At 38.1% G+C, this 16865-nt stretch overlaps 1 protein-coding gene across 4 annotated transcripts in view; it reads left to right on the top strand.

Annotated features, from left to right (window-relative positions):
• Nucleotides 1–9522, top strand: part of AP2A2 (adaptor related protein complex 2 subunit alpha 2) — a 52125-nt gene extending 42603 nt beyond the window's left edge. For all 4 annotated transcript variants that reach the window (XM_026059068.1, XM_026059069.1, XM_026059067.1 and 1 more), the window contains exons 16-22: nt 1715–1797; nt 2806–2895; nt 3736–3859; nt 4697–4813; nt 5026–5095; nt 5796–5930; nt 6791–9522. In XM_026059068.1, the coding sequence (XP_025914853.1) occupies nt 1715–1797; nt 2806–2895; nt 3736–3859; nt 4697–4813; nt 5026–5095; nt 5796–5930; nt 6791–6868 (697 nt within the window). In that variant the 3' untranslated portion in view covers nt 6869–9522. The remainder of the gene's footprint in view (nt 1–1714; nt 1798–2805; nt 2896–3735; nt 3860–4696; nt 4814–5025; nt 5096–5795; nt 5931–6790) is intronic.
• Nucleotides 9523–16865: the final 7343 nt, after the last annotated feature.

Genomic DNA, 16865 nt, shown 5'->3' with positions numbered 1-16865 from the left:
CCAGACTAGTTGCTTCATAAGATCATGGTACTAAAACTGAGTTTCCTCTTGCTGCAGAGGAAAGTTTAGCATTGTCCAACCATGGTCTGTCTGTCTAAGGTGAAACACTCCTTCAGCACTATTGCAAAGTTGCTTTCTGTAGTTTCCTGCTGCTTTTTTAGTGCTGTTGTCACTTTTGCTTCTAATCTGTTACTTGGCTTAGTCATACACCATGTGCCCATGTACTGTTGCCTACGCTTTAAATATTTGTGGGTTTCTTTTTAAGAACAGACTGTGCAATCATCATTAGGAATTCCATTAATGTTGATGAGGTCTGTTTCAAAATGCAGGTTTGAAGTCGTTAATATACATCTCCATTTATGCTTTTGAACTGAAAAACTGTCACAAATAATTAAACGCCTAAAAGGATTTGGTTGTTTAAGAGGTATAAACTTAAGCTGCTGAACATCTTCAGCATCTCCTCTCTTCAGGAGGAATTCCTGGTTCCTAATAGTCATGGAGTGGGGTGGGGGAAAGAAAAGGAGGAAAATAATCACTTAATGCCTAAAACCTTTCCAGGTGTACTCAGCTAGGGCAGCTAATAAACTTCTCATGCATTAAATTCTCACAAGTGCCATTTTTGAGGAAGGAGGTAAAGGAAATAACTAAGCWCTAAGCTGTCTTTACTAACTCCTGCTATCTCTGTCGCTACCACCTTTCTTCCTTTGTGCTGCCTGAACTAGCCCTGACCTGGCTTCATCTGAGGTAGTTTCTGAGGAACCAGCTGATACTGTGCATGATGCTGATGAGCTTTTTCACAAGTAAGCAACACTAAAACCTTGCAAGGCTGGGCAAATTCCAGAATATAGTTACAAAGAAAAAGTATAGTGTGCATTAACTTAATGCTAGCGAAATTGGGCAGAAACATATATATGTATCTATATTGTCAGACTTCTTGTGACCAGAACATTTCTGTAGATGCTGTGCGTTGTATGACACGCTCATGAATCCACAGCTTAGAGTTGCCTGTTAAGAGTCAGTGCTATCACATGTGACTCTAAAATGAGACTTTTATGACAACTCTAGCTGTATATTAAGCTTTGCAACTATTTGCAAATACAGACAACTGTTTTAAAAGGGTAAGAATTTACCAAAAGTACTGATATTTGCAAGCATGATTTTGTGTAGTGCCGTGTATGAAAAGGCTAATATTCGTTGACCACCTCTTCTGCTTTTAAGTGAAGGGTAGGAGGACTGAAATACCTGCAGAATGGGCTTGCTCTCTCAAAATAAAAAAAAACCACAACTGTCAAGTCAACATACATGATACAGAATTGATGAAACAAGGGGGTCTTTTATGTTTAAACAGTCAGAGCTTCAAACTTTTAATTCTGCGCCAGCCTAGTGAATTCCAGAAGTTGCCAAAAATAAGAGAAGTAAGTCTGTTGCCTAGTCCTTCTTAGTGTGTGTCTCTAGCATATTGTGGCTTCCTCCGTAGTTTCTCAGGTATCCTATTGAATAGAAACTCAGTTATTTTAGTGTTCTACAATTGGTGGTTTTAATTGTAAAATGTATTCCTCTTTTAACTCTGCAATTTTCTGCAAAGGCCTCTCTCACAGACTGATGCGCTTTAGGTTAACCAGTCTTCATCCTCTGTGTAAACCATGAATTTTGTGGTTCTAAACACTCTTTTATTTTGTCTCAATTAAAATGCATGTTGCCTCTTTTCCTCTAGGTTTGTGTGTAAAAATAATGGAGTCCTATTTGAAAATCAGTTGCTACAAATTGGACTGAAATCCGAATTTCGACAGAACCTGGGTAAGAGCTTTCAAGCAGAGTGGTTAGTTATTTGTGCATCAGCTTCAATGTCAATGTGATATTGAGTGTAAGGCTGACTTTTCAGCTGCTTTGAAAGGGGAGTCTGATTTCAGGCCTAGCTGTCTTAGGATCTTCTCTGTTTGTGGCTTCTGCGTGGGTTCTTGTTTTCTTTAACTTTTCCTCTGCTTTTGGTAGCTGAGATGAAATGGGAGCGTAGGTGGTACTGTGAGTTCTAGTCCTACTGCCTCGTCATAAGGCTGGTACAGCCTGGGTTATGAGTGACCTTTCTCTTGAGTGTGTCTATTTTACAGCAGAGCTTTTTGTAACCATATGGTATAGAATGTATTTCAAGCATACTTCTACCAAAATAAATTAATGCACAGGGTACTGAACGTGTCTAGTAAAGAGCTGGGAATAGAACATAAGCCAGAACAAGGAAAGCTTGCATCACTTTTGGTACCACAGTAGTGCTTTTAATATAAAAAACAAAAATTTAAAAAATCCTAGTGATTGAAAGACTTCCATGGATTATTTTAGTGCCTGTGTGACAACTGTGGTGGGAAAGCTCTAATGGTTTGTTTTCATGTTATCTCATTTTGAGCTGTGACTATCCCAGCAAGATAAGCGCTATAATTATATGCAACACTTCTGCTCTCTAACGTTTTAAATGGAAATAGGTTAAGACTTGAAGTATACATTGAAGGCCTCTCAGTGAAGGTTTCTGTAGGTTGATGTATTAGATGTGTCTGGTATATTTATATGTATATATTGTCTGATATATACAGTATGTACATATGTATAGTGTTTGCTATGTTAGAGATGTATATGCCATGTCTGTTCTTGGATGAATAAATCATGCTTGCTTTCTTAGTTATTTCAAAGAAGGGTAGAAAGGCAATGTGTTAGATCTGTGAACCACACAGTGCAATGTAATTGCATGGGATGTACCTAAGAGACTTCTGATGCCTTTACTCTCTCTCTCTCTCTCTCTCTTTTTTTTTTTAATAGGGCGTATGTTCATATTCTATGGCAATAAGACATCAACGCAGTTCCTGAATTTTACTCCAACAGTAATCTGCTCAGATGAGCTTCAGTCAAATATCCTTAAATGCAATAGTGTCTGTCTGTTCTTTGGTTTTGTGCTTTATGCGGCACAGAAGGGCAATAAAGCTGCCAGATCAAGGTTTGGTGTCCTCAGACATGAAGAAATGAGCAATTTGCTGAATAACTTAGAAAACTTTGTAGAAAAAAAAAGTCTTTAGCAGAAATAGAAGATTCTCTCTTTAGAGCTGTGGTTACAGGGACAGCTTTTACTGTTGATTTGAGGATATATTATTCTGAATAAATATGTAACATAACTCTGTAGGTTGTCCACTGACGTGAAGTAGCAGAGGCACAGGTATGATGTCTTTCTAGTCCTGCATTAGCAGATGACTTCTGATTTGAAAGGGAGGTAGAGGAATGTGTGTGCACAAGCATGCCATACCTTAAAATAAGCTGTTTTTTTTTTGTTGTTTGGGGTTTTTTTTGTTTTGGGGTTTTTTTTTGGTGTTGTGTTTTGCGTTTAACTCTTGATATTGACAATTTAGGATTTCTGAGAGAGCATGTAATCTAGCTTGTTTGACTTAAAGCATCACTGTAACATTTGGATCAAAATAAGATAGTGTTGGGGTTTTTATCTTAAAGTCCAGGCCTTCATACCATTTTGATGGCATCCTTTTTTAAGGATATTCCTATAACTAGAATTTGGGGGGGGGGTATTGCTTCTTGCTGTGTCAACAGGAAAAGAAAATATTTTACTGTGTAAGAACTGAGCTTTGGATTTTCAGTAGCAGGGAACCAGCAGATGCAATGTTAATTCCTTTATGGAGTTTGCCAGTAGAAATTACTGGTTTTAAGCTATTAGCTCATTGATTAGTTTTCTTAACTACATCTCATGCCTGAATCTTCAGACAAAACCTGTTGACCCCACAGTGGATGGAGGTGCACAGGTGCAGCAGGTTGTGAACATTGAGTGTGTGTCAGACTTCATGGAAGCGCCAATCCTGAACATTCAGTTCAGGTAAAATACAGTATCTTAAACCTGCTGAATTCATTACGTAAATGCTTAAGTTGGCCTGGGCCTCTGACCGAGACGCACAAAATCAAAAGCTGTCTTGGGCAGGTGACTTTCCTGAAAACTTGATCTAACAAAGCTTTAAACTACGGAGGGAGGGAGGGAAGCAACTTTTGGAACAACAACTTTAAAAAACAATAACTTATCAAGAAGCAGCTTCTGTTAGTGTCCCCATGACTTCTGTTTCCACTCTCTGTATAAAACAGCAGTCTTCCTGTTTGCTCAAGAAACCTTGACAGGAATGTATGTCATAGATCAATCTCACTTCCAGAAACGAAGAGCATCTCTTAAATTAAAAAAAAAAAAAAGCTTGGATGAAGGATGCACACAGCCAAAAACAATCTTATGTCCACTCAATGGCAGCCTTTGGAAAGACTCATATTTGCAGTCCTGATTTCTGGACTATGTTCTGTTGCTCTAGCCTAAACTGGAGTTTTTTTAATTGGTGTATTTTCACAAGAATATCTCTGTGCCCCCTTGCAAGGTGCTATTTAAAGGGATAAGTACCTGTGGTGAAACTGAGTGACATCCTCATAAGAAATTCTACCAATTCACTTTCATGTTCTGTCTAGGTAGAGCAGATAAAATCACTTAATGGTGGATTAAAATTTGCAGCTTAAAAATCACATGATCTGCAATTTCTCAGTTAAGACAGTTGATAACACTTTTTTAATCATTAAGTAATTGTACCTTAGTATTCATCCTCAATTGCTTGGTTGATATACGCTGAGACTGCTGACAGTTTGTACTACATGCCCCATGTTCTGTCTGTTCTGCATTCAGGTATGGTGGAACATTTCAAAATCTTTCAGTAAAGTTACCCATCACACTGAACAAGTTTTTTCAGCCTACAGAGATGTCTTCTCAAGACTTTTTCCAGCGTTGGAAGCAACTGAGCAAGTAAGACCCTGTTTATGACTGGGCGTGGGGCTTTTGGGGTGGGTCAAAGAGCAGAAAAAGGTTTCCTGTGAATGCAGCTAGTGCAGTGCCCCATTCTGTACTTAATGCCTGTGAGTTAAAACCTCCCCCAGTACAGGTAGTACAGATAGCTGTTAAATGATGCTGTGAATTACACAATACACCAAAATATTCATCTGTGCTTTGCCTTGCAGTCCTAAACAAGAAGTACAGAATATCTTTAAAGCGAAACACCCAATGGATGCAGAGATCACAAAAGCAAAGGTGGGTAGTAGCATGGTATTTCTAATTCATAATATAAAGGTAGTGGTATAAACAGACTTTGCCTGTCTTGGTCTTTGTGGCACTTGGCTCAAGCTATTAAACAGTCTGAGTGGTGTAACCGGCCCTTGGCAGGCTGGGTTGGATGGACTGCTTCTCAGTATGGCTTGAGTTAGATATAGTCTTCAACAGCAACTGGAAACTTAAAGCTATTTATGAAAATGTGAATTCCRTGCTTAAGGCTTGAAGTATCTTCTGCTTTAATTTGTACTAGATTTGTGCTAATTTCAAAAGAAAACAAGATAGTATTGTGACTTTTTGTAAAGCTGACTGCCTTCAGCAGAACAGAGACAATGAGAGTAAGGCAGGGAAGACTGTATCATAATTAAACAGGGGAGAATTAAGTCACATCAAAATTATTTCTCAGTTGTTTTCCAAAGGAATCTTATTTCAGGAACAGCTCAATATCAGGAGTCACTGTCCTTTTAAAAGTTCCCATTGTAATAAAATTGGTATTGGGTAGTTGCTAAAGTTCTTTAATTTCTTGAACACTTCAAATAAAAACTAAGTCTCCTACTTGACTTGCTATTTGGTTGTGGCTGTGCTGGGGTAGACTGTCAGTTCCATTAGTGATCGAGGTTACTTGGTACTGCTGTCCTTCTGTCCCTGCTACATCTAAAAATCTTCTGGGTTTCTTTGATAGATAATTGGCTTTGGATCTGCCCTGCTGGAGGAGGTAGATCCCAACCCTGCTAACTTTGTTGGTGCTGGTATCATACATACAAAAACTACTCAGATTGGATGCTTGCTGCGTCTTGAACCCAATCTGCAGGCACAGGTATCTGTTTCTGTATCTACAGCTTAAATATAAGTTCTTGTTTGCACTAAATAAGAACATATATATATGTGAAAATCCTTAAGGTGTTTTAGAATCACTATTGCAATGGCTAATTGTGACTGCAGACTAACCAGGAGATTAAACTTTAGCAGCTGGTCCTGGCCTAGCTTGGTAAGCTACTTTTCAATAGTAATTCTCTTCCCTGTTGTAAGGGGTCACTGTGTTATTCTAGACTGTCCAGAGTGTCGTCTTCTCTTGAAGGTTGGAAACATTTAGGTTTTTCCTTTTATGCACCTTGGACAAGGTTAAGTACAATTGTTTGTCATGTTAAATTAACAGAAGAATGCTGTGGCTAAAAGAAAATATTAGCACATGGACACAAGGCTGATAAGAATTTCTTTTCTCTGACTCAAAGCCTCTTGACAGAGCTTTTATCTAAGTTCATTGAGGCTGTCTTGTCTCATATGGTAGTAACCATTTGTCTCTAAAAATAAGCTGTGGGTGATGGATCTCCTGTTTTCTGATCAAGTAGTGGTAAAGAGTCCTTGGACTATTCAAGAACACTTTCTTCCCTTAAAGGCAAAAACAAATTTTGGACATCACCTTGCTGTTAAAAGCTGAGAAATAGTAGAACAATGTTTTTTTCTGTTTTTCCAACAAGAAATTAAAGACTTACTCAGGCCTGTACTTTGAAAGAGCTGTATTACATGATAGTTGGTTGCTTTTGAATGTTTTAACTTGAGGTCATTTCCTACCAAATCTAACAAAGCTAAGTGGTGACTGGTTATCTGTGCAGTTCATTTAACATCAAACTGTTTTTTTTTTCAAAAAATAATGAGGTATTTTATCTTCCTTTTCAGATGTATAGGCTCACACTACGAACAAGTAAAGAAGCTGTATCTCAGAGATTATGTGAATTGCTGTCAGAACAATTTTAATATTAACCATGTCATTGTTTTGTTTTTCCATTTATATCATTGTTATCATACTGCAAATAAATGTCTTGTACATCACTGTCTGAGTACTGCAATGTTAACCAATACCAGCTCCCTGCCTTAATAGGACTTGTCCCTTGTTTGAAATTAAGACTATAAAATGTACAGTAGGGGGAAGTGGTTTTTAATATTAAAAATGGCTTTTGTGCCCATTACACAAAGGGTGGGAGAGCTGTCTTGTGCTCCATTTTGCAGAGGTCAGGCTTTTAAATGTATTAAAGGGAAACTAATTAGATGTGATAACTAAGGATTTCAACTGGAAATGGCTAGTAACATTCTGCCTTAGTGCCTTTAACAGGTACTCGCTCTGCTCTGAGCTAAAAGAAACCAACATAATGCAGCTCAGTAAGGTTAATTTGGATGTTAATATWAAGCCAAAATGACTGAGAGCAATGAAGTCATGAGTCGGCTTCTTGTTGCATGGCTTCTGTTTTAACTGAATTTGTAAATGTTTTGAAATGTTGCCACAAGTTTTGGATTGGATGAAATGGGCAGATTACAAGATTTGAATCTGGTTTAAGTGAGCACTTATGCTGAATGTCACTTTTTTTTTTGGTTTGTTGCATGTGAAAAATACCACAGGACCAAACTCTTAATTTAATAATCTTGTAATCCTTTAGGCCTTTTCTTCTAGTTTTTGAAAAGTGGATGCAACACAAAGACTATTCTTATTACTTGAGATAAGCAGAAGGATTGAGATGAGCTTCTATGGCAGGCAGTGAACCAGTACRTACTTGTTCATTATTAGTCAAACAGGTTAAAAAGTCTGTTCTGTGGTTTTTGTTTCCATCAAATTTAGCAAATAGCAGTCCTGATGATGTGATATAACTAAATGCAGAGAGAATGGGTTCTGATCACTGTGGTATTGTATAAAAGTAGAGGGAAGAAAAAGGCCCTTGAAGGCTGTAAGGCATGCACTTTTTTCCAGACACAAATCTAATTTTAAACATTTTTTTCCCGGTGTATAGTCATGACAGAACTCAATTGGTTGAATAGCTGATACCTGAACAGTTTCTTGTCTGTCAGTGGTGATGAAAATATCCAGTGTGGTGTAGGAGGTTTGTGTTGGTTTCTTCTAGATCAAGAGTAGAAGGGCTGAAAATGTTCAGTTTTTACAGTGGCTTTTACAACCAAAGCCTCTGTAGCTTGTTCCACATCAGCCAGCAAACTCTTTGCAGCTTCTCTGCAGAAATAATTGGACATAACTTTGGTTTCCATCCTTCAAGCCTTCAGATGCCCCAAAGGCTACTAAAGCAAGGCAGGTGAGGGGCTGCAGTTAGAAACTGTGGGCAGTTATCAACAAGGGAGCGCTGGTCAGGGTGAATCAACAAGTCAGCTGCTGCTCACATTAAAAGCGAATCTTGTATCAAGACTCCCTGAAGGTTATTTAAAGGAAGCCTGTGACTGTCTTGCAATGCGTACAGCCAAGTTTGTCCATGCAATGAAGGTTTCAGGTAATAGTAATGAAGTTGAAACTGCATGTTTGAATGAGGCTCCTGTCATGCTGCCCAGTGCACTCCAGGGACAGGAGTCCACATGGCTGAATGTGCCTTGCTCCCTCCCACCCTGTGCTTCGAGTTAAGTGATAGAACTGGATGATTCTCATTTGGTTCAGTGAAAAGTGAGGAACAAAGCTTTTTGCTCCAGCAGTGGTTGGTAACTATGGATGTTATGACTGAAAGCTTGTCTATAGACCAGGGTTTTCTGAAAGTTTTTCTTGAGCAATTGGCCCTTTGGTAGCCTTTCAAGTAGCTAATCGAAGCTCAAATCACAAAAATTGTCTTTGAAAAATCTTCATGAGGACTTCCTGCAGTCAGGTTGGGCAGTTGAAAAAAATGCTACCGAACTACCTTGTGTGTGTTGTCTTTTGGACACGGTAGGTCCCTTTACTAGTCCCATGATCTTGTCCCTGTGCTATTGGCTGCTGCATTGAAAATCTGATGTGCTGAACTAAGCTCTGCAAAAGGGAGTTTTAGCAGGGACAGGGAAGAGCTGCTATTTCATCTTTAAGTCATGTTGTACATCTGTCCCTCTGAAAATGTTCTGTGCCCTCATTAAAGGACACCTTGAGATATGCTGTACTACTTTATTTCACTTAGCTTTGGTTCAAGCTGTGCTAAAATGTGTGTTAAACATCAAGGAGGGGGGTAAGGGGAAGTCTCTTTTGCGTGGTGGCTGTATTAAGCTTATGACTGTTCACATTTTGTGTTAGATGATGTCAGCTCAGTGAAGCCATGGGCAAAACAGTGAACAAACTAAGGAAAAATACTTGATAATTTTTTTTTTGTGAATGATGGTTGATTTACCAAAGTGATGTATCCTTTCAAGCAGACAAAGTAACTTTCTGCAGTAAACAGTGTTATTGTTTTAAAGTACAGTATTTTTGGGCGTTGACATGTGAAAACTGAATAGCAAGACAGATAGCATATGTGCATTCTTGACCTACACTCCAGTATGTAACATTTATGGTGATTGTCTTATTTGTATAAAACAAAAGTTCTGTCAAATTAAGTGGAGAATTTTCATATAGAAGACTATATATTAGACAATATATTCATCAGAACATGTGAAGATTAAATAAATGATTAGAACAGTAATCATTGTCCTTTTTTGTCTGGGGAAGCGGGAGCATAAAGAATTTGCATAAAATGGTTGATTTGTGCAAAATGTTTATGGAACAAAAGTTTTGTATGTAATGTTAAAATTTTTGTTGTAGATGACTGGTGGATTGTGTTCAGCTCAGTCTTACCTGGTCCATGGACTTCTTGTCCCCCACAGAGTTAGTTTTTAATTGTCGCATGTTATAACTTAGAATTCCACTGTTTCTTGATAGAAAATCTTTCTTCCTATAGTCTTTAACACTAAGTATACCAGCAGTGTATGCTACAATAAACGGGTGTAACTCAACAGAATACTTTTTCGTACCTTTAACAATTGCTGTGTTTACACTTGCTCTTTGGACTTCAGTTTAACAAAACCCCTGTTTTGAAATATTGTTTTCATTAATCTATAAGGAGGGAATGCCCATTTACATGGTTTCTCGTGTGTTGCCTTCCATGTTACTGCACTTGAACAGTTGAGTAAGGTAGAGTCTATAAAAGCATGCACCGATATTATACACAGACAGGATTTATGAAGAGTTGGGTGTCTTAGTAAAAGAAAACTGAAAGAGTAGCTGAACACTTAAGTAACTTGACTCAAACTTTACCTTTATGGTTCAGATTCTTAGAACTCCTTTAAAACTTGCTTAAAAAAAAAAAAAAAAACCACCTAGATACTATGAGCTTCTGTACTTTCATACAGCTTTTTCTCAAATGAATTGCAAACAAATTGTTTGGGTGAACCACCTGTCTTCTGTTAAACTTGCAGTCTGGTCCTGGTAATTATTTTGGACTCTTCTGGCAGAAAAATGCCCTGCAAACTACCACTTTATCCAAAGGTCACTGCACACCTCTGTTAATGGCGTTTTTGGAACCGCACTGCGCTGGGGGTGCATTTAGAAACCCCCCTGCAATGAGCTCTTTGGTTCATGTAGCACCTCGCTTTCTGATAACAGCTATGTGCTGATGATGACAAAAGGAAGTGCTGAGTCTGGTTTCAGAGAGAAGGAAAGAGCACACCTCAGTTGCTTCTTCTCCCTGTTCATATAGTAATGGGCTACTCTACAGCTTCTAGTTCAACTGTAGTGAACCTTACAGACTATTTTCAGTTTAAAAAAAAAGTCAAACAATGAGAAATGAGTTAACAAATTCAATTCCTTCTACTTTATTGGAAAATCAAATTTCTATTGCACAGTGCATAGGCAAGCTTTTAGCCTCTGGTTAAATATTGCCCTGAGCAAGGCTAGACCATCTCAGACATGGTCTTCCCTCCCATCCCCCACTCATCCTTTTTTCCTCTGCCCCAGGATTAGGCATAGTTTATCATTCAGTGAACTTCATTGACGCTCCAGGTAGCTGCTCAGAAGTCTCCTGGCAAGGCTAACCTTTATAATCAATACAGGAGAGAACTCCCAGCAATGAGCAGTCATTGCAGAAGTGTTAACTGTTAAGTTATAATCAGCATTTAATTAAAAAAAAAAAAATCTGTATCTGAAGCAGTCTGGAAGTCTGGCTAGTGTATGCAGCTGTCAAAGTCACAAACACAGCCACCAAATATGATTATTTCTGTAATGAGCTTTTTTCCAGGATTATCTGGATCTTGGCATGGTAGCTGGAGTTCTTTCTTTTGAAGTGCAAGTGGCATACAGCAGCCACATACTGTGGTGACCATCATGTTTTCAACATTCAACCTGTTTGGAAGAGAGAGGACCAGTTAGGACTTCTATATAGCTTTTTAGTCTTCACTTGGGAATTGATATGATGAGTTGTGACCAGTCTTCTACAAGATATGTAGAAGCAGTTGAACCAGATGGCGCTGTGCCATTTAGTAGTGCTGTAAAATGCAGAAGTGAAACAAAAGCAAATCCTGGGGGTTGTATGGAGGATTAACAGGCTTGTAATATTTTAAAAGGCAATATACAGACTTGGTTATTTAAAATCTGCACTTGGTTAGCCCTGAAGTCAAAATGCTTGTTAAAGTTCTTTAATATTTGGCCCTAACATGCCAAAATGCAAGATGGAGAGGGGGAAAAAAAAAAAAAGAAAACCTGCAAGTAGATCTCTTTTAAAGCCTTGTCACTTTTCTTTAAACAAAATATTTGAACATCATTTCCTTTTACCTCTAAGTTTAGAGGAAAGAGCACCATCCTTAGTTTAAGGGTTCTACCAATCTACACAGACAGTGCAGCAATTTSTTCTATTTCAAGTTCTGATGATGACTCCTACTGCAGGAGGAGTTCAGGTATATTGAGCTTTTGCCTTCCTTTTTAGGGCTGAATTTTTGAAGGGCTTATAGATGTTAGGCCTCAGGCCTCACTGGAAAATAATACAATTTGATTTCCTCATTCTCCTTAAACTTCACTGAAAATCCCAAAGTAGCATAAATATTTCAATCTTTAGCTATTCCAGTGCACAGCTTTTAGTTTGTAAAAGGTCTCTGGTACAATCTGTTAGTAAAGATGTTAAATTGTACATGATTCTTTTGCACAGTTCATGGAGGAAGGGAGGAAAAAAACCCCTTCTTTTTCTTCCTCTGAAATGTAAGTACCAGCATCTAAGCTGATGACTGAATAATGTTATTTACTGGCTGTGAGGTCAGTTAACAGATAATAAGTAATAACATTTGCACAGTTTTTGTTGCTTTAACAGGAATAAAGCACAGGTTAAATAAATGATAGCTTGAATAAACAGATAAGATTTAAATTCTCTTCCAATAGTACTGTTATCCTTGCAGTTGCTTTTCTGACCATGTTTGGCCACACGTTTAAGAGCCACGGTGCTGCCAGACTTGCTTCTAATTTTTTTAGTCAGTGGGAAGTTGCATAAATGTGGACTAGAATTTGGCCGGAAGTGGTTCCCTTCAGCTAAGGGAACTATAAACTCCTGGGGAAAAACTCTTTGCTGTAAGAATGGCAGTAAAGCAGAGAAAAGTCTGTGTGACTTTCCATTAAAACAAACTATTTTAATCGCCACTTTTCTTAGAGATTCTGATGAATGTTAAGCCTAGAGGAGCTTTAACAACCCTTTTGAGAACTCTCAAGATACAAAGCTGATCGCTCAGTTTTCAAAATGCTGGGGGACACCTGAGCTCACTTTGAAAGGGAAAGGTTTTTGCTTCAGGATTAAATTAATTGTTGTAAAAACAAAATCCTTCACTGCCTTCCCTTTCTTGAACATACTATTTGCTAAGATTACTGGGAATATCATAGCAGTTCTAACTTTTTTTTTCCCCTAAATAACTGTGAGCCCTGCAATAGTGCTGCAGCTGAGTTCAAGATTATTAGTTTTATTGAAGCCATGACTTCCTGTCTGAAATGGTTTCCTAACAAGCAAGCAGAACTGCACAGACTGAGAGATGCCACACCTGTAACAGTAAAATGCCCCCAAGTTACACTATCAGGAAAACCTTGTGAGGCACCTGACATTTCTCTCACCTAAACACATAATGTAATGTTTTGGTGTCCTCTCTTGGTGGTTTGAAAATGGGTATTTAGTAGTCTAACTGACCTTTTCCATCTTCTACGAACCTGCAGCTTTGTCACTCTATGCATTGGCCTCTGTTTTTTAAATCTTGAGGAAGTGAGAAGACATTCACTGTTTAAATTGCAAATCTCTCCCCATTTACCCCATTACTGCTCATAGATTCTTCCTAGTTAGCTGGCTTGTACTGCAGGAGTACATTGCTGGATAGATACCAAACACATTTTTCTGCTTGAATTATAAAGGGGCGGTAGTTAATAAATAATAGTGCTTAAAGAGTGCCAAATAATAAAATGAAACAATTGTAGTATCAGTGCTACAGAAGTTCTCAAATATCCTTACTTTGCTGAAGATGGACATGATCCTTCACATCGGACCAAAGTGATGTTTACAGAACAGCCTTTGTAAGTTATTTTGTCTTCATATTCAACCTCTCTACAAAGCTCTGTCAAATGTAAAAAGAAAAAAATGATAGCAGAAATTTATCGTGGTCTTTTAGAGTGACCTTGCTGGATGCAAAAGCCTCCGTACTGAGTTTCACAGAAAACCATTCCTATTGCATGACTTCAGTGGGACTGAGGGATAATTCACAAGTCACAAGGGAATAACACAGCAAGAAAGGATTTAAACTAGACACTGAAGTTGCATAAGATAAGGGGGCTCAGAAGGACAACTAAGAAAAACCAAGCAGCTGGAAAAACAAGAGTAAGAGACTTGCCTTTAAGAATGAAGTGCAAATTATGTCCAGGAGGAAAAAACTCTAATCCACTGATGAGAACATACAGATGCAAATAAAACGATCATCTGACTAATTCTGGTGGAATTATTTCTGGTCCATAAACTCCTTAATAGGTTTGACATATCAGAAAAACACATATATTTGCTCTTTAAAGGAGTTATTTATTTCTAGACACACTATATAATTGTCAGTCAAAAGCTCATACCTAAAACACCTGTCCCCCCCMAAAAAAATTTTTTTTCTTTCCTTCTTCCTTTACTAGATACAACACATAGTGCTACTTGTTAAGTAATAATTATATGTGCCGATGTTGTCTTTTTTCTGGTCATCTCTTGACTTAGTGAGATGTTAAGCCCTGTATTCATACAAGTTGATGGAAGGCCTAAGCTGTCTGAAGAGTTGAAAGATTATTGTGTTTAAAAGTTGCTGTATTAAGAATACTACAAAGGCAGTTCATGCAGGTGTACCTCTTGCACTATGTTCTTTGTGCGCACTTAGGTTCCTTGCTTGAAGAAAGATTATGGAAGGAACTTGAATGTTGGTTATTTTTCAGTTAATACTATAGTAGGAAGTTGACAGTTCATCCTTGGAAAATAAGGAAACTAATTGGACAACAGGGTCATCTACCTGTATCTCACAATCTAAGCTTAGACCCAGACAAGCATTTAACCTCTAACCATTCATTTTGGACTGAAAATTAAAGTGTTTTGAAAGGTATTGCTAATATTCTGCAACACTTGGAAGCACCTGAATTTTTCATTTAGGTCTGAAAAATGTGCAGAGAAGAGAAAATCCTCTGGACTCATGAAACAAATAATAAGAGGCACTGCCTGTTAACTGCAAGGAAGTAACCTGGTAAGAGTATGGTTGGGAAGGTACTGTTTTGAAGCACTTTTCTTAAAAAAGGAAAATGAACATGAATGAAACCCAAAGCAGGCACCAAAACAGATTCGGGATTATTAGGGAAAATCCTTCTGCTTACAAAGTTCATACTTAGATTCCCTTTTTGTGAGGTGAAAATTGTGGGGAGGTGGGGGGAGGAAGGTCAAAGCTAGTGCAACAACAGAAAGCACCCCTCATCACTGTGTTAGACTGCCATTTCCTCATGTGCAGCTGGTCAGCCAAGTCTAGCCTGCTCTCTGCTTAAAAAGGTTGAAATTGAGCTGTTTGGTACTGCGTTATTTGGGAATAACAACAACGGGAATGGAAGCCAACTGTTAAGCTTTAAATCTATTGAAATAAAAGCTGGGTTTCTGCATGGAAGGGAATGGGGAATAGCTAAATAGTCTAAAGCATCTTGAAAAAGGCAAAAATTTGAAGGGGGAAATATCTCATGTGTGCTTCAGGAAATTCATCTATTCCCCCACAGATTTCTGAGCTTTTTAATAGTATTATTTTTCATAATAGAAGGGTGGCCTAGTGTGTTTAAAAAAAAAATCAAGTCACAATAACTAAATGAATAAGAGAACTGCTTTATATGAGAGGACGGATGACAGATTGTGCATTCAACTGCTTGCTCTAGGCACACTCTCAATGCACAATTCTACCATGCCTCATGGCTGATTTCTACATGCTGCACTCTGCTGACATGGTTAACAGTGAAAATGTAGATGAAACAGGTCTCTGCTACGGGTGACTAAACCTACCGTTATATAGTGATGGTCACATCACCGTCTGAGAGAAGTAGTTAGTCATAAATACAGTTTCTTTAGTTGACTTTTTGAGACCCTGTATATAAATCAGTTTTGTGGAGTAAGACTCAGCCGATGACCTAGTTGGATGAGCGTGGTGTTCTGCTCTGTGCATTTTTTGTTGCTGTTAAGGACAAGGATATGCTTCTGGTTCAGTTGATCTGATTGTAATGAAGGAATGATGGACTTCATGTGAAGGTTCAGTATGATTAAGGAAATGGTATACAGGTTTGATAAAAGATTTTGGATGCTTGACTCAAAGGTAAAAAAGATGCAAATGTTTATAGTCCCCTCATTATCAAGCAGTGTAGAAAAGGGCAGACCTCCAAGAATGCCACATACCTCCCATAATTCTTGAAAAAGATGACGAAGCAAGTGAAGATAGTAACTTGCCAGAGGTGAGCTTTCTTTAGGAGGTGTGCAAACAGAAAAGGAGAACAAATACTGAAAGTAGTATGTGACAGTAAAGATGAAACAGTAATAGGGAAGAAGGCAGTATGATAAGGGTAAAGTACACTTTTCTAATAGCTTCTCCCTTGTATGTTGAACTAACCCAAAACAGAATGTAGTAAGTAGCTGAAATTCAGAAATCAACTCTTCTCTGGATCCTCTAACAGCGGTTAAAACAAACATACAAAAAAATAACCATCGAGGAAATCCTACTTCCACTCACAGATTGAAATACACACCATTCATTCTGTTTCTTTCTTTTTTTCCTTAAAAGGTTAGTCTGTATTCCAGGAGGTGTTGAATGAAAACTGTTGTCTTCACTCTTTCTTCATAGGAGTAGAAACTATGGTTCTGCTACCCATATGGAATATCATTATAAATGCATAGGTAACTCTGTGCATTCACACCAGCGTTCCTGATTCCTATACCATAGTTCTTAAAGTAGGATAGTTCTGTTTCAGAGCAGTAGAGAGATCAGTAGGAGTCTGTGTGCCTTTCTTTCCAAGTTATGCAGAAACTGTTGAGTGTGGTATTCCTTCAGTCACTACATGTTAGGTTATAATTATGCACAGGAACCAAAGACAATCACTGTACCTAGAAAACTGAGAAAAAGGTACCCTGCAGAGCAGGTACCAGTCAACTTCACATGTGAAAGAAGACAATATGAGAGAGAACGGGAGGACTGCAAGATTCAAAGGATGGTCTGCCCAGATAAATGATGTCTTAAACAGCTTAACAGGGATTTTAAGATAAGAAACATTCTTGATTCTACAGCTCTCATTCTGATCTGCATCTTGTCATCAGCCTTAACTCATCTTTCTTCATGTATACATAAGTATATATCTAGGAGCCTGCTGTTACAAACACAAGGACATTCAGAAAGCTACTCTACAAAAAAAAAAAGGCTGAAGAAAAAAAAAAAGAGCAAATGTATATACATTCTTTGGTTATGACATCACTTGTAACAATTCAGAAGTATT

Source organism: Apteryx rowi, unplaced genomic scaffold (assembly GCF_003343035.1).
Source record: "Apteryx rowi isolate R43461 unplaced genomic scaffold, aptRow1 scaffold_152, whole genome shotgun sequence".
Lineage (NCBI taxonomy): Eukaryota > Metazoa > Chordata > Aves > Apterygiformes > Apterygidae > Apteryx > Apteryx rowi.
This window is presented reverse-complemented; position numbering and strand designations above follow the sequence as displayed.